Source organism: Thermochaetoides thermophila (genome assembly GCF_000221225.1).
Source record: "Thermochaetoides thermophila DSM 1495 unplaced genomic scaffold scf7180000011822, whole genome shotgun sequence".
Taxonomy (NCBI): domain Eukaryota; kingdom Fungi; phylum Ascomycota; class Sordariomycetes; order Sordariales; family Chaetomiaceae; genus Thermochaetoides; species Thermochaetoides thermophila.
Genome location: NW_006383038.1, coordinates 159,552 through 181,539, shown reverse-complemented (window position 1 = coordinate 181,539; position 21,988 = coordinate 159,552). Strand labels below are relative to the sequence as shown.

The following is a 21,988-nucleotide window of genomic DNA, read 5'->3' as shown; positions in this document are numbered from 1 at the left end:
GGAATGTTATTAAGATCCTCTGCCAGAAATCACCAGTCAACCACCGCTTAGTCTATCAATGTCTGCTAGAATTGATCAGTCTCTGAAGCATTACCCCTGACTCCATGCGGTACAGAATCCCAACCTCTAACCCAATACAAGGACCAACATTATATAGTCGTAGCAGTACAGTCCCTCCCCTTACTCAGAATCCGACTCTCCCTCCATGCCCAACAACGTCTTATCCACGTCATCCAGCTCATCCTCTCCCTCACCATCTCCCTCTCCCTCGCCATCCCCCTCCGCTTCCCCATTCTCTTCACCTCCCTCATCATCATCCCCGTCACCCAATCCAAGCAATTCCTTATCAACCTCATCCAACTCATCCGCATCATCCATCTGCGTATCAGCGTCCCCATCACCATTCTCTCCGTCGCCGGCCTGCTCATCATCCTCCTCCCTCACCCCATTACTGCTCGGCGCAGCGGGCTCCTGACTAGCCAGCTTCTTACCGGCAGCCTTCAACAAAGCCTGCTGCTGCGCAAACAGCCTCATTTGTGCCTGTCGCAACAACATCTCGCTCTCATCCTCTGTCTCAGCGGGGTCAACCTGCTTCTCTTCTTCCTCGACAGGCTTCTTCTTGGGACGCTTAATCGGCGCGATGACGCCCAGCGGAGGGCCTTCGTGATTCTCCCAGCGGTTAAGTCTCCTGGAAGCCCGGCGCAGCGCGGCAGCATATGAGCTGAACTCCTCGCCGAAATCGTCCGGTTCGTCCTTGAGCTGGCACAGCCCACCGTAGCCGCGCTCGCGAAGGCGCTTGGCATCGGGAAGGTTGCCGCCATTAGCGAGGTAGTGCCGGTTGTGGACGATGACGTCCTCGCTCTCGGAGTCGTCGAAGGGGTCGGGCATCTCCGCGACACGCTTAAGGGCACGGTAGATGGAACCGTCGACGCGGCGCTGCTTACGCGCACGATGATGTGTACGCCGGATGCCTCGGTCGAGGATGTACTCGACACGCTCGGTGCGGTTGCGTTCAACGGCAAGTTGGTGAGCAGTGAGTGGACGGGGCTTGCGCGCTGGGACGCCCTCAACAGCACGGTCGCCGGCCGGTGATGAGTTCTCAACAAGCTGGTACTTAAGCGAGTGAGGACCACGGCGGGCAGCGCTACCAAATAGGCTGCCACGGCCCAGGGCTCGGGGAGGGGGAGTCGACCTGATACTATCGAGGTCGCTGTCGTTCTTGGAAGGCCGGATGCGTGGGAGGATACTCCCTCCAGCCAAGACATCCTCCAGAGCGTATGGGCGATGGCCACGACCGCCGCGCTTCGACTGCGTCTCGGCCAGGAATGCCTGGTCAGCCTCGATGATCTTGGCACGCATCTTTTGCTTCGCATAACCGAACTCGATCTCTTCAGGAGTGTCGACGTTCTCGCGGGCCTCTTCCTCAGGTGTCATAGGAATGAGATCGGGGACACCCTGGTTGGCAACACCGACGCCATAGTCGATACCAGGACCAAATGGATTCTCCTCACAACCCTCCTCGGTAAAGTCAGACTCGAGGTAAAACCACATCAGCCACAAGAAGGCCCGGGCGCGGCTCTTGCTGGACAGGTTTGTCTTCATAATGAGGTCGTTGAACTCGAGACCGGGAGGGAAGTGCAGTTCGGCAATCTTGACGGCTGACTGGCAGATGAGGAAGATGAGGTTGACAGGGTTCGTGCGGGGAATATCGAGGGATTTGAGCTCGTCGAGGGTTGCTGGCTCAGGACGGTCCTCGCAGCAGCCCTTCAAGATGGACTTTAAACGAGGAGCATCCTGCAGCTGCTTATAGGCATGGGGATCCTGACGGGCTTGCAGCGACGGGATAGCGTGGTAGGTGCGCAGCTGGGCACGCATCTCGGGGAAGAAGTTAAGAGTGGTGTTCATGCGACCGATGTTGACCAGCAGACAAACCATGGCCATACCCTTTGCGGCATCGCGATCACTAAGCAGCTTGTCGCGAAGGACCTTGCTGGTCTTGGAGCTGCGGCTCATCGTGTCGATGTACAGGTCTGCAAAGCATTGCTTGCCCAGCCGATCGGGTTCGTAGCTGTTGGTGAAGACTTTGGTCTCGTCGTCGAAGACGGCACGCAGGAAGTCGTACTGGATGTCCTTGCGCCATAGCGGCTCGCCGTCCTCCTTCTTGAGATGTTTGATCTTGTTGCCGATGGTTGGGGGGTTGTACGAGTCGTCTCGCCCGCGTTTCTTGCCGCGCGAACGATGCTCGACGGGCTCGGGAGTGTCCATCATGCGGGTGTCATCGTCCTCGGTGTATGCGGTCATAAAGGATTTCTCGTGGCGGACGGGTGAGCTGGGGGCGTCCATGTCGGACATGAGGGCGGCGCTGCTGGGGGATGCCATGGCGGGCGGCGTGCGGGAGGGCCTTAAGGGTATTTATCGTCACGCGGCGGGTTGGCTGGATGATGGGATGGAAGCAGGGCAGCAGGGAGATGGCTATAGCTGACGCTGAGCCCCGACGCACTGAGCGGCTTCCGTTTGGCTGTTTCAAAGAACGTTGCGCATGTGCATGGATCAGCTGTGGCCGGTGGCCTGTCCAGGTGTGGCCGCACACAGTAACAGTTACGAGTTACGGATGCCGCTTGCGGTTGTGGTAATAAGTAATGGATGTAAAATGTACCTATGGATGGCGTGTTGGTCCCCGTCGTGGCGCTCGACCGGTCGGTTATCCGTTGTCGTGCTGATGCCGACTGCGACTGCTGCAAGCGATTAGGGTTCGAGACGACGGCGATGGCGATGGAGTAATTACCAAATGCCGGTTGCGGGCGCGTGACTCGAAAATTATTTCAAACAATTATTCTTTGTTATGGCCGGCAGTCGCACGTCGGGCTGTACTGGGATGGGGGGCAAGTCGGCCGTGATTGCTTGGAAGAAGGAAAGAAATGGGCAGTGAAAACTGAAAGCTCGGATCGAGGCGGATGCCTGCCGCACTCTCGCAGCTGCAATCTCGCGCAGCACGCAGGAGGTAGGTGCTGGCCCAGAACTCTTCGACTCCAGGCGCCAGGAGCGATACCACCGCGTCGCAGGCGTTGCCAATTTACGCGGTGGACCCTGGTGGCGCTAGTGACCTGTGCGTTGTCAGCCGGCAAGCAGTGACAGTCTTTGCATCTTGATGCCTCGTTTGATGCATTTAGTCATAAACGGGGCATGGCCCCCATTGCGGGGTGTCGCGGGTTAAGGGGAGAAACACGCCACACTGCTTGAAGGGCAAAAATTCGAGGACTGATAGATAATCGTGATAGAATGTGTTGTGACACTGTTTGAGCCAATCGAGTTGTTGTTTTAGGTCATGCTTGTAGTTAGACATCGGACAGCTGTATCATCGTGTGATCCTGCCTTCGAGCCCCGCCTTGATAAAGAGCGTGCTTAGCCTCCGAGGGGCAGCACTACCAGAATGTGTTAAAGCACTTAAATCCTACACATTGGCTCTTTTCTCAACCAGAGCCTGAACCTGCGTCGTACGTTTGAATTAATACGCTCAACTCCAATTGAGTATGGCCAACACTGCCAAGATTCCCGTCGTCGACATTTCAGACGAGCGAAACCAGCAAGAGGTTGCCCGGGAACTTGTCGACGCTGCTATCAAGCATGGCTTTGTGTACATTAAGAACACTGGAAAAGACATACCGGTGGAAGCAATCGATGAGGCTTTCGAAATCGTATGCTACGATAAAGAATGCTATTTTCCAGTCATCTCAAAACTGACAGTTGATTCAGTCTAAGCGCTTGTTCAAGGCTCCTTTGAGCGAGAAGCAGGCCTGCTCTATCCAGCAGAACAACAGAGGAGTGAGTCAGAGTCAACATCAGACAACTTTCAGGAGATATATTGATGGTTACTAGTGGTCTGCTATGCACTACGAGACCCTGGATCCTGCGACTCAGCGGGTAGGTGTTCTTATTAAGCTTGGTGTTCTTTGACTAACCCTCTCCAGGTTGGTGACTACAAGGAGTGAGTCTACCGGACCATGTTGACCTTGACTCCGAAGCTCACTCTCCAGGGCTTTCAACTTCGGTGACTTCGTCGACGGCAAGGCTCAGCAGCCTATTCCCCCAACAATTGCCCCCGACGAGGCCCGCATCTCTTACTTTCGTGACCTCTGCTATAACCTGACCCTGAAGCTCAACACCCTGTTGGGCATTGGCCTCGAGGTACCTCTTCCCGTCATCCCTTTATATTCTTTGCACTAACCAGCCAGGTTGACCCCTTCGACTTCTTCACCCGTGCCCATCTCCGCTCAGCCGGTCCCTCCGGCAGCATTCTGCGCTTCCTGTACTACCCCCCTCCTGCGCCCGACACGCCCACGGACAACCACGCAAACATTCGTGCGGGCGCTCACTCCGACTACGGTTCGTTGACTCTGCTCTTCCGTCTGCGCGGCCAGCCCGGCCTTGAGATCTGCACCGGCACCACGACCATGACCAACCCCGATGGCACTACCATTGAAGTGCAAAACTGGGCTCCTGTGCCTGTTGTCCCTCCAGGAACGGAGAACGATCCGGCGCCGCCGATCTTGATTAACATTGGTGACTTGCTCTCTTACTGGACTGGTGGCTTGCTCAGGAGCACTGTGCACCGGGTTGTCTTCCCCAAGGGGGGCAACGGCATCGAAGGGGAGCAGGACGCTGGGCCGCGGTATTCGATCGCGTACTTTTGTCATCCCTACGGCGGGACCAAGCTGGGTGTTGTGCCGAGCGAGAAAGTCAAGGAGTATGTCGAACGCAAGGAAAGGGATCAGACGGCCAAGGGGTTGGCTGTGGTGAATCCGTATGCTGAGAGAAAGGTCATGACCGCGGATGAGCATCTGCGGATGAGGTATGTCCGCTTGTTCGGGAAAGATGATGCAGCCACTGACGATGACAGACTGCGCGCGAGCTATTTGCAATTGTACGAAGCCAAGGCGTAACTTGGGCAAGTAGGTAGGATAGGGACTTAACCTTGGTTTATCTTGATTCGGTGAGGTAGCACAGCCATCTACAGTAATATATACCCATTTCATCATCCCCGGGGTATCATCGTTCCGTGAACCAATAACGACAATCAGCAACCTAACTCTCCTCTGCCATCGGGGCACACTCCTGCCCAATCTTCTCGTCCCTCTGCTTCCGTCTCTCCTTACGACTGTTCCCGCCTGATTTCTGCTGAAGCTGTTCGCGCCGCTCCTGCTTGCGCAGCTGCTTGTCCACGGCGCCAATCACCTTCTGCTCCTTGCCCAGCGGGTACATGGCCGCAGCAGCGGCCTCATCCTCTTCAGTCCATTCCCGCGGCAGCACTGCAAAGACGAGGTATGACGTGTGCGTCTTGATCTCAGGCTCGCCGCGCGTGATGAGCCGGCCTTCTAGCCATGGGGCCACACTAGACGAGGATGACTCTTGCGGCTGTTCGGCCGCGGTGTCTTCCAGCTTGACAGCGACGTCGCCCTCGTCGCCTGACTCCATTTCCACATCACCATCACCTCCCTCCCGAGCCCGAGCCGCATGTTGTCTTGTGCGCTCCTCAATCTCAGTCAACCGCTTCAGCGCCTCTTCAACATCCTTGGGCGAGTTATTCACGCCACGGTCAAAGTTGAGATGCAGCCCAACCCGATCGCGCGACGCATGGTACTTGCGGTTCGCAATCTCCACCATATCAATATCAACCCACCCCAGCCGGCGCATCATCGACACTGTCTTCTGCACCTGCTCAATGCAAGGCGAGAACGTGCATAGATAAACACTCTTCTTCGGGTTCAAAGGCGACACCCACTTCTTGCCCTCCTCACCAACATCGAATCCCCGTGGCTTACGCCGTGACAAATGAGGCAGCGCCTCCCACGGCGCCGGCAAATCCAAGAAGACAGCATCTGCCTCAGGACTCTTTCCCTCATCCACCAAGAACCCCCCCTTATACACATCTCGATGCGTAAGCTGCACCAGCCCCGTCAACCCATGATCTTTAATCTCCTGCTTCATCTTGTGGTACCGTTCCTCATGGTACTCAAAGCTGTAGACTTTGCCCCTCCTGCGCTTCTCCCCTTCACGGGGATACCCATTATACACGGCGCGCACAGCGGCATGCGTGAAGCTGCCGCTGCCGGCACCTGCCTCAATCAGGACTGTACCGGGTCGCGCCCGGATCCTGTGCAGGATGTAGCTGTAGTCGGGTGTGTAGACGACTTGTGTGCGATGGGGGAGACTACTGGTCCAAACTTCGGGGGTTGGCGGCAGGATGTGGATAAAGCCACTAGTGTCGGCGATAGCTTGCTTGACCGTCGGTGCCACAGACGCAGGCGTCGCGCTCCCGCTGTTATTCGCCGTCACGCTGGCCTCATTATCCTGTTCATTTGTCGCGCCGGCGGCAGTCCCTTCCCGCGAAACGCCCTCCACATCCGTGGTCGCCTCGCGCTTTCTCTTACGCCCGCGCGAGCCGGTATCAACCTTGGACGCGCGGATCTGCGAGCCCCATGGGACGTCGATCATGGTGGAGTGCGGGAACGAGCCATAGCGCGTGTTGACGACGGCGCCTTCGGCATAGCCGTCGACCTCGCCTGTCGGTGGCTGCAAGTACACGGGGAGCAGGTTGTCGCGGGAGAGTTGGAGGATGGCAAGGGAATTCGCCTTAGTCCGCGGACCGGGGTCCAGGAAGGGGGAAATTTCATGTTGGATTGTTTGCGCCATTTCCGTTGTGCTTTGGGTGGGATTGTTGAAGGGGGAGCTTGGGAAGTGTTTACGACGGCGGGGGCGCGGTGTTGATGAAAAGTCAAAAAATATGTCGAGGGGTATCTCTGGGACCCACTTGCAGTAGCGTAATTTTTGGATGGTGTTGCAAAGTTACCGTTCTGCGATACTTAATTGCCACTCAGCCTTGCCCCTCAGCTACAGAATCTCCACAATGTTTCCTGGCTTACGGTTTGTCCTCGGAATCTCCTTGGGGGGCCAAAGGATACTTCCACAAGTTTCTCAGACGGGAATCCACATCATATAACTGCAATTCGTCGCTTTCAATGGTATCAATGACTTGTAAACCAACTCTGTCATCTCATTTGAACTCTGGCTTACATGACGCGAGAAGATTTGGGATTGCTCGTTAGACTTATAACCTCCCAAATGGGTTGCCTGACTTTCAACATACGAGCACGGATCGCTATCAGGCATATGGGTCAAAGCAGACCCGAGCAAATAGCAAACAAATCCTATCTGAGTGCGAGCAAGTGCTCATGGTGAATGTCTCCACGCTTTGAAGATACCAGTCATCTATCAGCAATATATCCCAATCTTAGCTTTCAAGTCATCAAGGACATCAACTTCCTGGTCCTCTATCTTTACTCAGAAAATGACTGGCTTAATCACTCACGTTGAGACTGCTCTTGGGAAGTTGGAGAATGGCCCTCAGATGCTGAGCACTTTCCTCAAGGCCCCCTCGGGCAGACGGCAAATCAGATCGACAAGAGAGACCTCAAAGCAACGATTAACAACATAGAGGTCGATGTCAATGCTCAGAGATTCAAGGCCGATGGAGTGTTTAAGGAGATGGAGAAGCGCCAAGAGGACCTTGAGAGAGAGCTCAAGGTACCCCCCAATGCTGGCACAAGACCTCCCCATGGCGAGTAGAATCTAACTGCATGAATCTCTTCCTGGAGCGGTATATTTTCGGCGGAGATAACACCCGTCGATTTGAATTCTTTGGTTGCTTATTGACACTTCTCACTCAGCAAGCACACATACTCGTTGTCCGAGCATGATCCCAACGTGCTCCTCCAACAACTTGTGCTGATTTTGTTGACGATTCTCGAGATCCTGCTCACCATGAATGTCTCATTGACACGGCAGTCCAAGAAGAAATATCCTTGACAGCCAACATATGAAACACCAGTGACACAAGATGTTAGCTGCAAGTGACCACGGTGTGGTCACCGCTGACCTACCTCGGTCAGCCCGGGCTCCACTGAGGTCAGGTGCGCACTTGACCTAATATAAGAGCCATGCTCATCCACCCTCACACGTGTGTAGTTTAGAAGGTAGAGCATTGTTATTCTCAGCACTCATTGTGCTTGACAGGACCGCGTGTCCTGCAGGGAAACGCCCAAGTAAATACTCCCATCCACACTCACCATTTTCTTATACATCCAACACAAGAGCTAAGGACATGTTTGGTAGAGCCCGGGAAATATAATGGGTGCCAAGAATGAGTTAGGCAACCTTTCCACGCTGAAAAGAGCCCCTGAAGATTGCAGGAGACCGTGAGGTACTCACAAGGGCAAAGGGATTTCATAAGGGGAGCTACTTGGACACGATGAAGGGTTTCTCTTGGGTTTTCCTCCCCCCAGTACAAGGACACTGAGGACCAAGAAAGATTATTACACGTAGTAATTGACTTCGCTGTGCACCCCACATCGTCAGTGGCCATCATCTAACCCATTTGACCCATTGTCGATCCCTGTCTGCACTAGACCAAGTCACCCGTTACACACTGTGACTATTTGTTGGAACAAGAGTGTGGTTGGCTTGGTGAATATTTCACCAGGAGGGAACAAAAAGACATTGAAGGAAATGGTAATAGCACTTCAAGCAGTCACAGGCTTACCAACGTACTCAGATCTCCTTGGGGAACTGGAGGTTAGTATTGGGTGAAACTTTGTTGTCGTTTGCAACTGATTAAAAATCGGTTGCAGAAAGTGCTGCAAAAGCATGAGAGCTGGTGGAATGTAAGAGAGTAAACCCTCGAATTCCACCATGGGAGGGATCTGCAGTGAGTTTGGAATGGATAAAAACTTCCAGTACGAACCATAACGGCTGCATTATAAGAATCATTAGTTGGGCCACTTGGAGAAATACCATACGTGGTCTACATCATAGTCCTGGAACGCCCCGAACTCTTCTTATCTCTGTTCCTCTATTGTAATTACAGTCGCTCCAGTTCTCGCCAAAACCCTGAGATTTCAGATAGCATGTGATAATATGGATGTATAACATATGACGTTCGAATGCGCCACGTACGTGGCTGAGGAGTTTGCACAGTCCCATAGTTCAGGTTAGCCCTTGTTGAGCTGGCTAATTCTCCGGCTACATTGCCCCTAACCGCTGAGTGGAAGCACAAAGCTTCCTTAGCACAAGCCAAAGGCACGTGCTTCACCCTGAGTATAACATATTAGCAATGTCTTCTCGACGTGCGCTTGAGCAACAAAGCTCTTACCTCTGTATCGCTCATCAATGCGCGAGGGCAGCTGTCATGGTCAAGGCAAAGACAACATACCCCAGCCATGACACAGAGCTTCTTCTTGACGCCATAGAATGATACAGAGACGCTGAAGATTCTGAGAAGTCAAGCCCTTCAAGGCGAATACAACGGCGGAATGTCTGTGCAGCCACATCCCGGTCTTCTTTCGGGAGCTCAGAAGAGAGTCGACACCACAGCCAGCAGGGTTTTAGCATGTAGAAGGTTCCATTGATATCTGAACAGCATATTTCAACCTTTGGGGTCGAGTTCGTGATGTTAGTGGTTGGGATGATGACGTAGGGGATATCATTGGGAATCGGAAGCCAGCTAGGATCGGGAATTGTCGTCCGCTCACAGCCATCGGTCGCAGCTTCGTAAAATGTGAAGTTGGCCAATGGGTCGGACATGGTGAACTTCTCTGGCGACTGGCTGAACTTGTGATATCACAGGGTGAAATCTATGAAGAGAACAGATAAGGAAGAGGTGAAAGAATAACAGGATACAAGACCTTCAGAAAGCCCAAATGATTCTAGAGTATCTTGACCTTAAATCATCATCTCTACTCGTAAGCTCGAATTAAGCCTGATTGTCCTTAGTTCCAAGTAGAAACCCACGAGGCGAAGCTCTGCCGAGATTTTCTTAGGTTACGACGAATATTTGCTAGCATAGTCAGCTTACGGTCGTAGTAAGGGCCGAACATCCTTGCGGATTTAGCAAATCAAAAATGCCGCATAGTTTGCACAAGTCCCTCGCAGCTCGTCGGTTCTCCTAACGAAAGGCGAAGCTTCCACGCTAATACTTTTCTCAGTAGATTGTTGCCTAAGTCGATCATATGTATCTTGCAGTTGGTGCTAGTGGGTCATCGTGCCGTTTCTCCGGGGCTGAGACGGTAGAGTTGCAATCGGCAAAACATCTTGGAACCTTAGATTTGTTGTAACGGCTGCCTGGACTGAGGTTGCGCATAAAAGTTGAAAAATTTGGTGTGGCTTGACCAGAAGGAAGGCAGTGAAGGAAAGAAATGACACGAAAGTGCTTCGATAGATAACAGTTCAGCCATGTCAAGTATGCCCAATGTATATCTTCACAAATGGTGGGGCCCTTCTCGAAAACTGTAAGCAACGCTAACGCAACAATTAGCTTTGTATGCCTTACCCAAGGCCTAACTGCGACGTTGATAGCCCCTCTACTGACTGGACAAGCCACGATGATTTAATCTCCAAGCTCATTGATCACCGACTACCCGCAAACACTTGACCTCGCTTCCTTCTACCACCTTACAACGAGTCAACCGTCCTCCTTGAGCATTGAGCCACACGTCTCGCACCTCAGCCCCCGTCGCATCCCAAGATTCACTGCCTCTAGCCACTCCGATCTGCTCAAATGATATGCTAGTGAAGTTGGCCAGCGCCACAGGAACCCCAGGGCCCCCAACCAGAGGAAAATCCTCCACGATCCAGGCAACCTCCAGGCCACATGCCGACTGGCCACTCTCCTCACTTTGCCTTCTCCCAACTCCCTCCTCCATCTTAAACACTTTCTTCACAGCCGAAATAGGCCTCTTCACCTCCCTCTTTCCAACCTCATCCCCATCTTGACCCTCATCCTCTCTCCCCTCCGGCCCCCAATTCTCCACCCCCACAACCGCAAACCCCCCTACCCCGGCATCCACCCAAAACCTAACCACATCCCCCGCGGCAGCCTTGAACCCTGGCATCCCGCCGGCCTGCCCCCTTCCAAACTGACACCACACAAAAGGAGCCAACTCCCCTCCTAATGTCCCATCCCAGAAGATGTCGACCCCGGCTCTCACGGCGGCAAGACAGTCAGGATGCGTGAGGCTGTCCAAGCCGATCCAGAAGGAGGCGGCGTAAAGGCCTACTGTGTTGCCGGCTGTTGGGCCGGTTGTGGGGGGAAACGCGTGGGGGATGCGGAAGGTCGTTCGAAGAGAGAGCGACCTTGATGATGTGGAATTGGTATTATTGGAGGAAAGAGGGGGCAGGGTGAGGGTCGCGCCGCCGGTGGTTGATTCGGGGGGTTGTTGGGAAGATGAGTGGAGTTGGGGGTTGCCTGTGCTGCTGAGAATCGGGTAAGATGAAAAGGTGTGTAAGAGACGCGGTTGGTCGGACGAACGTTGGCAGATTTGGCGAATAGGAAGTGCTGTCGCTGAGTACACGACACTGAGAAAACAAGTCGTTAGGAATGTTGTGCGCTTCATCGTCATTGAGGTGTATCCTGTGTGGAAAGTGACTGCCTTAGAGAACGGGATGAAAGGGTCTGAAGGGAAGTGGTGGTATGACGACCGTTATGAGAGTAACTTATGGTTTTCTAAACCTGACTTGTGGAAGTTAACATTCCTCCGCTAATCATGTATTGATTATCTTTGCCGAGTTGAGCCAGCGGCAAAATCGAGCTGAGCCGCCCGCTAAGCAGAGCAAACAGCAAGAAAGCGAGACACGGTGACCCGAGTCCCTTGGCAGGCCGAACCATAATATATCTCCGGCACTAGTTCATCGCTATGAGTGCCCGATTCCGTGTCTGCGGAAGATAAATGCTCTCAAGATACTGACTTCGCAAATGACCCGGCGATGCCGTGCTATGCTTTACAGGAGCACAAAATTCATGATCCATGGTCAATACGACTTTGTACTGCTTTGTGACTGGTAACACGACTGGCTTATAATTTGATCGACATGGAATGCCGTTGAACATGATGCAAGGGGCGTTTTGGGCCTAGATATTCCGAGGAGTATGGGAATTTGACCTCCCAAACGTGCAGCTGCCCCTGAAGACAGGCCAACCTTCGTGTGGGTAGCCGGGCACGAATGCAGCTCATTGCAGTCGAGCACGAACTAGCAAAAGGACGAGATTAATGCACTCAAGAACCTTTGCTTACCAGTGACAGCTTCAAGCAAAGCATAACAACAGCAGAACACCATCTAGAGCGGGCAAGCAACCGCGACAAAAACAAAACTGACATTCTTATATACGCTGCAAGGCATCATCATACGACAGAGCCCGCCCCAACAAGCTCCAGGACGGGGTAACCAACAACAAAAAACTCAACCAAAGACGATCTTAAAATCAGCGCCAACTCTCACACCAACCTTCTTGACCACAGCAAACGCCGCCCGGCTCTTCTCGGCCGGGTTATACTCGATGGCAGCCGCCCAGGTCTTGCCCTCCGACTCAACTGTAACAGTTTTCTTCCCCTTCCAAGCAGCCGGAGCGCCAACGACAATGATCTTCTCCACATTGACGGTGCGCATCTTCTTGAGCCACTCGCCCTCCTTTATGGAAGCGTCATCCCTGCCCTCATAGTCAGCTGAGGTGAGAGTATTCGCGTCAAAGATGAACCTGCGATGGATGTACTGGCCCTTCTCGTAGTCAAACGAGTCGCCATCATCAACATACAGGTCGCCCTCAGCCTTCCTGTCGTTGCCGAGCACAACGACAAGGGTGTACGGATCCCACTTCATCAGCGCACTGCTGCGGCGCGGGATATCCCTGCGCGCAAAGACATGGCCACCGCGCATCAGAAGAGGAATCTTCTCCAGCGGCGCGTCGAGCGTGGCCGTCTTGCTCTTGGCGGCCGAGATGATATCGTAGGTGAAGTAGTCGTAGTAGACCTCGGAGTCGGGAATCCAGATATCGACAGAGGTTCGGTCCTTGTCCGTGACAGGCTTGGCAAGCAAACCCGTATTGCCAATAAAGAACTGATCATCGATGGGTAGACCAGCCTCCTCAGACGGGTGGGTGTAGAACATGGGCTTGATGATGGGTGTGCCGTCGAGGTGAGCATGTCGGAAGGCAGTGTACCACGAGGGCAGCAGGCTGTAGCGAAGGCGCAAGGCCGCCGCGATGATGGTATTATAGGGCTCGCCCGTGAGGTAGGGCTCGCGACGGCGGGCATCGATGTGGGCGTGGGCGCGGAAAAAGGGGTAGAAGATGCCGGTCTGGTACCAGCGTGTGAGGAGGTCCTTGTCGGGGTTGCCGAAGAAGCCGCCAACGTCGGCGCCCGCGAAGGGGAAGCCGGCGATACCTTGGCTGAGGACCATGGGGATGGAGGCCTTCAGGTAGCCCCAGTCGGCCGTGTTATCACCAGTCCACATAGCACCAAGACGCTGAGAACCAGCGAAAAAGGCGCGAGTCAGCACGAACGGGCGACGATGCTCGCCCGGTTTCCGTGACAAAAGGGCGTGGTAGGTAGCGTTCTGGAAGGTCATGCCGTTCAGGTTGTGAACATCACGGTGCTCCCAATTGCCGTGGTGCAGGTTGTCCTTCGGCATAGTAACCTCCGGGCCGTTAAAGACAGACGGCTCGTTCATGTCATTCCAGATGAACGTGTTCTCCATCGTGCCCTTGAACTTGTCGTATTTGAAGAGACCCTTCCACCACTCACGAGCTGCGGGATTGAAGGCGTCGATCCAGTGCGACGAACCCGGCCAGCACCAACCCTCGAAGATGCTGCCATCCTTGGTCTTGACGGCAAGGTCCTTAGACTTGAGCTCGTCAACAACAGGGTAGTTGTTGGTGTTCTTGATGTGCGGGTCAATGATAGTGACCAACTTGCGACCGTGGGCCTCGAGTTGCTTGCCCATGCCAATCGGGTCTTTGAAGCTGTGCTTATCCCAGGTGAAGTATTTTTTCTCGTCGGTGTACTCAATATCCAGCCAAATGACGTCGTACGGCATGTTGAACTTGTCCATCTTGCGGTCGACATCCTTGACGTCCTCGTCGGAGACGTAGTTCCAGCGGCACTGATGGTAGCCCAAGGAGAACTCTTGAGGCATCGCCGTGGTACCCGTCAGCTCAGCATACTTGGAAATGATGTCCTTCGGAGTCGGGCCAAGGAAGACGAAGACATCCAAAAGACCGCTTTCGGAGAACCAGTGAGTGCGAGTTGTGATCTTGGACTTGACCCCAAGCGCCAGAGGGTTCTTGGAATCCTTGCCCTTGGTGATGTCAACCCAAGTCTCAGCAGCGTTCAGCCAAAAGATGCCAACACTGGAATCTTTGCGATGAGCCTGCATGAAGGGAATCGAGCCGTAGAGAGTCATGGGGCTGTCGAGGATGTACTCAAACACGTCGGCATTGTACATGCGATAGGGCTCGTTGTAATTACCTTCGCCACCACGTGTCTGCTTGAGAGAGAGAGGGCTAGCATGAGACGGGATACCAAAGACGTGCTCGTACCCGACAAAGGAGATGTCGAGACCAACGCTTTCGGGGCCACGAGGCTTCGAGTCAGTGTTGCCGCCGAAGCTCTCCTCCCACCAAGTGCTGTCATCCTCGCGCGGGGCCTCCTCTTTCTTGTCAGGCTGTTGTTCGCCTTCCTTTTTCTCCGGCTCCGGCGGAGGATCAATCTTGGGCCTCCAGTGCTCGATGTTCAACAGGCCTTGGTCATTGAACTTGATATGGCTGGCGCCGTCACGCTTGAAGTCGATGCTGAAGGGCGCAAACTTAATGGTAGCCTCGAACTTCGACGACGGACCATACTTGACAGTCATCTGAGTCTTATCCTCGTAGTCAACCTTGGCCCCCTTGTCCAGGGTCATGCCGCCAACAATGACCCATTGTTCGGCCTCATTGTACCGCTCTTTCCTCGCCTTACTATCGTGGCGCAGCTCAATCTCACCCTTTTGACGCTTCTCCTCGTCGATGGTGACTCGGGCAGTTCCAGACTCGAGGAACGAAACAGTAAGCGGCAGCCGAACAGTCTCGCCGTGGTCGTTGATGGTCTTCAAAATAATGGCCTGGTATTGACCATCTTTGAACGAGCCAGTCTCCGGGGCAATCTTGTATGGGGATTCCCATGAGATCGCTGACAGGGCGTGGTCCGCGTAGGCGCGGTTACGCCTGCAGAAGCCGGACTGGTCGCATTTCTTCCAATCATGCTCCTTGACGGCAACTAAAAAGGTCAAGTCAGCTGGCGCTTTTGGGTAATATTCTGGATTTGGGATTGCACCTACAGACCGGGGAAAATGCAGTTGAAAGTACTGACAGGAGGCCAAGGTATGTTGTCCACTTGGTGGACAGCGAGCCCGAGCCGAGCATCTCGAATCCGCCGTTCCTGCAGCTGTGTCTGTGTGTGGGCTGGAAAGGGAAACAGGAAAACAAACGGAACGATCAAGGGGAAAGCAAGATTGCGTTATCCCGCCAGCGTATTCATCGAGGGACAGCCAGGGCCCTAGAACAACGCGGTTTTCTGAGACCTGGCCAGGTTTTATTATGTTTCAAAGGACATCGACGTCGATGCCGCCCTCTGCTTTGGACTTCAAAACCAAGCTGTCGTCTTCTGGGATTGGCCACCTTGCTTCTGAAACAGGGGCTATTGGTCCTTGGCATTGGCCCCGCACTTCTGCAGCCAAGAAACGGGCATCGATTGTCCAATAAATCGGATATCTCTTTAGCCTCGATACTGCCAAATCAAAACGGGAACAGCCAGCTCCTGAACAGTGCCGGTGTTCTTCACTCGCAGCGAGATGTCGTTGAGGACTTCTGGAGCATCGGAATAAGACAGGTTAACCTAATTTGCATTTTGTTTGAGTCGTAAGCTGGTAATACTTCTGTCAACTGGGCAACCGTTTTGATCCCGAAATAACGATGCAGGCCCAAAGTTTTTAGTTGACAAAAACTGGCAGAGATCGAGGGGTTGGACATTTAGGGCATCAATTCACTTAAGCTAGTAATTGAGCTTTCCAAGTGATAAAGAACGTCCTTAAAAGAAGATATCATATCACATTTCATCGTTATCTTTTCGTGCGAAGATCCCAGTCCATTTGTTGTTGTAGTCATTGTTGTCGACGTGAGCTAGCCGCGACCACCTTGCTGAGCAGCTCAGCAGCTTTCAAAGCTTTAGTCCTGTAACAATCCGGCTTGAGTTCAAGACGAGAGATGGACAAAAATGAAAAGAAGAGAAGATCCTCAATCACCGAAGATCAACGGTCTCAGGTGCCGCATCAGGCTTTTGAGGCTGAGCTCCGGTGGCATGAGTCTCTGTTCGAGATGAAGCTATCCTTCTTGATGGTAATTTTCTTTTTGACTCTGGTTGTGTTATGGCATTTTTTCAGCAACCCCACTTCGCTACCCCTCCCCTCATTCCGCGGGGCCGGGTCAGCCTCGACTGATCTCACACAAATTCCTCACTCTTCTCCTCCTACCGTTTCTTCTCGGCTCCCAACCTCTCAGAACCAGTTTGCTGCAATTCCACCAGTATTAGCTCCAGAATCAGCCAACATGCCTGCCATCGAGAGGACGTGAGTGCATCTCCCTAACAGTTCTATCGTTACGCGCTGTTTTTCTACCCTCCGATTACCCCGCCATTCTGCTCGTCCCATCCTTCGTCTGCCCCGCTATCTCCTGGATGACCATGCGCTGACTTCAAGCAGCTTCATTGCCGTCAAGCCTGATGGCGTTCAGGTACGAATGACTTGTGCGACGCTCCAATCGTTAGTTCCATGCTGACACTCCCGGCAGCGCGGCCTTGTTGGCAACATTATTGCCCGCTTCGAAGCTCGTGGGTATGTGGTTGGGCACCCAACATCCCGACAGTTCATAACCCGATTTGCTTGAGGACGATCCCGCTTACATGACAACATAGCTTTCGCCTCGTTGCCCTGAAGCTCGTCCGCCCTGGCAAGGAGCACCTTGAGCAGCACTGTATGTCTTCACATCCATGAGCTTCCCTCAAATGTTTGTACAGAGAGCTAACCTCCCTCCAGATGCTGAGCTCAAGGACAAGCCCTTCTTCCCCGGCCTCATCGAGTGTATGTCGATCAAAATCACTTTCAGAAAAACCCCAAGCTCACAATATCTGCAGACATGAACAGCGGTCCCATTGTCGCCATGGTTTGGGAGGGTCTCGACGTTGTCAAGACTGGCCGCGGTAAGCCTAATCTCCCCACCCTACTCTTCTCCCACTCTTCTGAGATTGCCCCACTTCTCTCGGCCCACCCCACTTTTCTGCTCCTTTTTCTTGTGCCTTGGAACATTGAATACTAACATCACGAACTCTTACAGCCATGCTTGGTGCCACCAATCCTCTTGCTTCTGCTCCAGGAACCATTAGGGGCGACTATGCCATCGCTGTGGGGCGTAATGTGGCACATGGTTCTGACAGCGTTGAGAACGCTGAGAGAGAAATTGCGTTGTGGTTCAAGCCGGAGGAGCTTGTTGACTGGGAGCAGTCCCAGAAGGCCTGGATCTATGAGTAAGCCAATCAGCTCACTCAAATGATGGAAGTCTAGCCCGTGATGTAATCGGGTAAGAATCTGATAAAATGAGATCCTTTGTACCAACCACCGAAAGACTTGCCACACGATTGTGATTGTGATGCACAACAAGACTTGTGAGTGAGATGGATTTTAGTTTTACACCACTTTTAGGACTACAAAAGGTTAGGACTACAAAAGGTCTCGTTATTGTCCTCACCTGGCTTAGATAACAGTTTTTACCATAAGCTTCCTATGTTTAGATAAAGGCAAAGAACTCCTGTGATTGCATGCGCCTTCCCTGTTTCGAAAATGAGGTGGTCTCTTCATGCTAAGATTCCAGGTGACCAAAGCATTCCGGTGAATCCTGGCCTTCCCTCCAGACAGTTTCTGGGTAATTTGAAGTTAACTCTTAAACACTGGGTTTGGAGTAATAAGTCGCCAACGTCTTGGTCAGCATACTATTTGAGGTTCTGGAGGTCATTGTGAGGAGAGACTGATTCCGTGAGACCTGTAGTACTTGATTCATCTGAACTTGATCAATGCTTAAAAGGAGATTTTCAGTTCTCCTATAAATCAGGGAAACACCCCTCCGAAAACATCTTTTTCCAGGAACCATCGGAAGGATTTATCAACCTGGTTCTTTTTTCTCCAACTATGACCTAACCGATTCACCATCAAACCAGGTTTACCATTATGAACAAAATCCTTCTGCACGTAAGTGTTACTGTTTCATTAGTAACCTAGTTATAATTCTCTGCTAACCATCCTGAATTAGACCAGTGATTTCCTAGCATTCAAGCCGATACAATGGCCACTATTGGCAATCTGGCCGCTGCGTTAGCTGCAGATCAGTCGCAGTATGAGGTGTCTGCCTTCAGCATTGCGGGCTGGGATATTTGAATCTCTCATGGCTTCAAAGTCGATGATTTCACCTTTATCAAGGCCTAAAAGCCTTCCACAATCCCTTGGGAGGAAGAGGTTGCCGCCATGGTGGCTGCTGGCAAGTAACTTTGGCAGTCGGAGCTGGCCTTGACCACCTAAGAGACCGATCTAAAAAGCGACGCTGGCGTTTTGATCTACCTTTCCGTTGGCTACTTGTTACACTCGACGTGGACTCAGCCTACCCCTCAGCCCAACTTCAACTACTCAAAGAGATCCTAATGGACCAGGGATGGCCCCCAAACATCTGCGAGGTGGTAACCCCTTTCTGCGAGAGGCATCGCTTCTCCTTTAGGTAGGCACAATCTATCTCTCACTCGGACACTGGGCTGCCCCAAAGATCCTCATGGTCATTAATACTCTTTGTGTTATACTCTTTACCCATCATTACTACGTCACCACAAGGTGCATCGTTCATGTACATGGATGACCATGAGCGACTCTCTTGGAGCTGGGACCCAACTCAACTAGCACTCTACGCTGTCCTCCGTGTCCAATTGCTGCGTCAAAAAGGAGGAGGCCTTGGTCTTGGGTAGATCCCAACAAAATAGAGGTCCTGTACATCCCCCCACGTGGAGCAGGCTCAAAACGGCACAAGACGGACTCAGATCGGCTTATTCTTCGATCTGGGGATCCGACAGTTCCCCCCAAGATCTCAGTGAAGTGGCTCGGGGTAGTTCTAGATGGCAAACTGAGCCCCTTAGCCCAAGCATCCTCGAGAGCATCCGCTACGGCCTCCATGGTAGGCCTAATTAAGAAACTTTCCATTACTAAAGTTAAAGGTCTCCCTCCCAAATCTGGACCTACCATCTTCAACATGACAGTAGCCATCACTAATGTATGGCTTAGCTCAACTCAACATAGGCCTTTCCCGGGTCGGGGCTAGGGTCGGCTGATACCCGTCGGCCTCGGTCCTGTTGAGGCAGTCCTGTCCAAAACTGCCCACGCGGCTCTCAGGGTTCTCTTTCCGGTTTGGCGTACAATCCCAACGCCGCGGCTGTGGTGGCTTGCCGGACTGTACCCGCGGTACCTACTGGATCGGGAGAGATACAGATGGCGGAATCGAGTTCAAACTCTACCTCCGGACCACCCACTTGGATAAGGTTACAGACTCCGCGCACAAAAGCTGGCCTCGTCTGCATCAGGCAGCTCAAGGCATTCAACCAGGCCCTCTCTGAGAGCCACGCCGTCCGGGGCCTAGAGCTTGGCTCAGGTTCTCCCCAGCCTCGCTAGGCCGCGTAAGGTCCCTCCCCCGGATATGGCGTCATGGTGGAGGGCCAATAAACCATAATCCAGCCTCTGGGAGGGCTCTTTGGACAAACTTTCCTCTGCCTGCTCGTTAAGAGGTGCCTCGCTAGGTGACTTGCCGAGGGATCAGGACATGGTGACTTCCTCGAGTACCACGTCCGGTTCAACCACCCGCCAAGTGCGATCAAAACTTGCTCTTGCGGCGAGACGGTATCCAGAAGTCACCTCCTCCAGTGCCCCCTCTCCTCCCTTGACAACCCTCTTGTTGGCCGCCTAGACCCCAGAGCGTTTTGGCACTCGTATCAACTGTTCGAGAATAGAAAATCACAACTCGAACTCTACAGCTCAACCAGTGACCATCAAACAGGACAAGCCATCTCTACTTCACGCCCTCCCCACTCTCCCTCACGCATGACTTTACAATCTCGATCGATACACACCCCTAACAACGAAGAATCAGAATCTGAACGGTCTAGTTTGGCATCCACATACCTCACACTTGCCCTCCTAACCCATTTTCTTTTTCTTTTTCCTACTTCTCTCCCCTTTCCACACCACTCATCTACCCCACGGATACGCACCGGTTTTTCCCTCTCGGTTTTTTTTCCCGCGTGTACGTAACTCAGACTAGCGAGTGCATATGTACCTTTTGCCCGCCGGCGTCATGGGCACGACCGGGCATTCTCATGGGTAATACGGGTCGGAAATGCAATTCAATTCAATTTAATCTACCTTTCCGTTGGTTTACCCGGTTTGAAGCCCGAGACCTTCAAACTACTCTTCGCAGCTCAAGCACAAGTCGATAGGCACCGAGGTGGACAAGGCTCGCGTCATCCAGGTCCGGAGTTCGATGGCAACAGTCCTCATGTGCAAGAGCTGATAGAAGATGAGGCCTTAATGACGTCCAATGCCGAGCTCTTCCTTTCTACAGAACAATTCGTTCTATGCACAGTGCTGGAGGCTTCTTTGTCCTTGACCGTCTCAGGCCAAGGCTTTCGATATCATTGCGATGCTTCATCAAAGTTCTGAGATCGCTATTGCACTGCTTGATTAATTCTAGGCTATAAGTCTCTCGATGACCCCATCCAACGATGGATCATTTCGAAGACGTCCTACAGGAAAATGATTTCAGACATATAATACATGTACATCATATTGTCAGCAATATTTGCTGATTCAGCGTCGGTAGCATTAAGTCTAGTGGTGGGCTTCAGACTGTGCCGACTGGCGCGGGTTAAGAGTACTGTTGTCGTTAATCTATTGATAACAGTGACCTCCACAGGAAGCAGAGAGAGGTTAATGGAGAACGTCTGTTGAATTCATCATTAAAGTATTTGAGTCAATGTTGCTCCAGTCAAAAATATCACGATCAAGAAGTTGTCGTATATAAGCCCACTGATCGAGCCTTAGAAGCTCGTTGTCGACCAACTTCAGCAACTCCTCAAAATGCCAAGCGTCTTGCGACAGGGTGTAAGCATTCAGAAGTAGGCAACGTGTTCCTTCTTCTTGCCAGACCGGCTTCCCATGAAATCCTCCAGGTTAGTGCTGCTAATTTCCGAATTGGTTTGGGCTCATATGTAGCAGAACCGCCGCCATCGGTCAACATAATCATAGGTCGATGTGCAGCAAAAGAATGGGTGATCTGATTGAGAGATTGTTATGAGCGATACATTCAGAGTTTGCATTCACAATGGAAGCAACTGAAGCAAACGTGCCGAAATGACTAGAAATGACTCAACAATGATTATGGGGTCCGGAAGTTTGGCATTTTATCTGATCTTGTCTAGAACCGGGAGAGTTTGTTGCCTACAACGGGCAATATCTCCACCACAGGGGTGCGAATGTAGTGTGTCATTACGGCTTATATAGCATTCACGATTTTGACCTCATTACCATCCCTATTGACTAATTAAATCGGGTCGGTCGGCGACCAAGTCCTTGCAGACATAAATTGGGGCGCCTGATTTTCCCGAACCCCAATATCTTCTAATTTACTGCTGCCTTGTAGCAACTATCTTAATAGGTACAGTTCAGCAGGATCAGGTCGACAAAATAAACTGGATCGACTCTTCTGATCCCGAATAGTCCATGAATTGCTGAGTAGTGAGTTTAGATATCGGTAGTCTTGCTCACATAGCAGACTTGGTTTGACAGGTTTGCTTCTAAATAATGATAAAGATGCGTCAAACAATCATCTAGGAATACCTGAAGCCTAACACCCAGCCTGAATTTTTGGAAAATACTGATGATAGAAGCAATATAATCTTCTTGATCTTTTGGTACGTGAAGACTATGGCTCCTATGAGTAAGCCATTAATCAATTTTATCCTAACTATCTTAGACCGATTATTCAAGAGCA

At 52.3% G+C, this 21,988-nt stretch overlaps 6 protein-coding genes across 6 annotated transcripts; 2 read left to right on the top strand and 4 right to left on the bottom strand.

The window, feature by feature from the left end:
- Nucleotides 1–180: 180 nt before the first annotated feature.
- Nucleotides 181–2,379, bottom strand: CTHT_0065000 (uncharacterized protein; the record flags this gene model as incomplete). Its single annotated transcript, XM_006696740.1, has 1 exon — nucleotides 181–2,379. One exon carries the CDS (start codon nucleotides 2,377–2,379, stop codon nucleotides 181–183), a length of 2,199 nt encoding a protein of 732 aa, XP_006696803.1.
- Nucleotides 2,380–3,530: 1,151 nt separating this feature from the next.
- CTHT_0064990 (uncharacterized protein) lies at nucleotides 3,531–4,940 on the top strand (the record flags this gene model as incomplete). The annotated part of the gene is made up of 6 exons (XM_006696739.1): nucleotides 3,531–3,695; nucleotides 3,754–3,822; nucleotides 3,877–3,921; nucleotides 3,969–3,985; nucleotides 4,035–4,185; nucleotides 4,233–4,940. The coding sequence occupies 6 exons, from the start codon at nucleotides 3,531–3,533 to the stop codon at nucleotides 4,938–4,940; spliced, it is 1,155 nt and encodes a 384-aa protein (XP_006696802.1).
- Nucleotides 4,941–5,082: 142 nt separating this feature from the next.
- On the bottom strand, nucleotides 5,083–6,690 carry CTHT_0064980 (uncharacterized protein; the record flags this gene model as incomplete). Its single annotated transcript, XM_006696738.1, has 1 exon — nucleotides 5,083–6,690. The coding sequence occupies one exon, from the start codon at nucleotides 6,688–6,690 to the stop codon at nucleotides 5,083–5,085; it is 1,608 nt and encodes a 535-aa protein (XP_006696801.1).
- A 3,761-nt stretch (nucleotides 6,691–10,451) lies between these two features.
- On the bottom strand, nucleotides 10,452–11,444 carry CTHT_0064970 (uncharacterized protein; the record flags this gene model as incomplete). The annotated part of the gene is made up of 1 exon (XM_006696737.1): nucleotides 10,452–11,444. The coding sequence occupies one exon, from the start codon at nucleotides 11,442–11,444 to the stop codon at nucleotides 10,452–10,454; it is 993 nt and encodes a 330-aa protein (XP_006696800.1).
- An 844-nt stretch (nucleotides 11,445–12,288) lies between these two features.
- On the bottom strand, nucleotides 12,289–15,283 carry CTHT_0064960 (alpha glucosidase-like protein; the record flags this gene model as incomplete). Its single annotated transcript, XM_006696736.1, has 2 exons — nucleotides 12,289–15,137; nucleotides 15,199–15,283. 2 exons carry the CDS (start codon nucleotides 15,281–15,283, stop codon nucleotides 12,289–12,291), a joined length of 2,934 nt encoding a protein of 977 aa, XP_006696799.1.
- A 1,182-nt stretch (nucleotides 15,284–16,465) lies between these two features.
- Nucleotides 16,466–17,442, top strand: CTHT_0064950 (putative nucleoside protein; the record flags this gene model as incomplete). Its single annotated transcript, XM_006696735.1, has 7 exons — nucleotides 16,466–16,485; nucleotides 16,618–16,648; nucleotides 16,706–16,749; nucleotides 16,830–16,888; nucleotides 16,951–16,995; nucleotides 17,049–17,114; nucleotides 17,249–17,442. The coding sequence occupies 7 exons, from the start codon at nucleotides 16,466–16,468 to the stop codon at nucleotides 17,440–17,442; spliced, it is 459 nt and encodes a 152-aa protein (XP_006696798.1).
- Nucleotides 17,443–21,988: the final 4,546 nt, after the last annotated feature.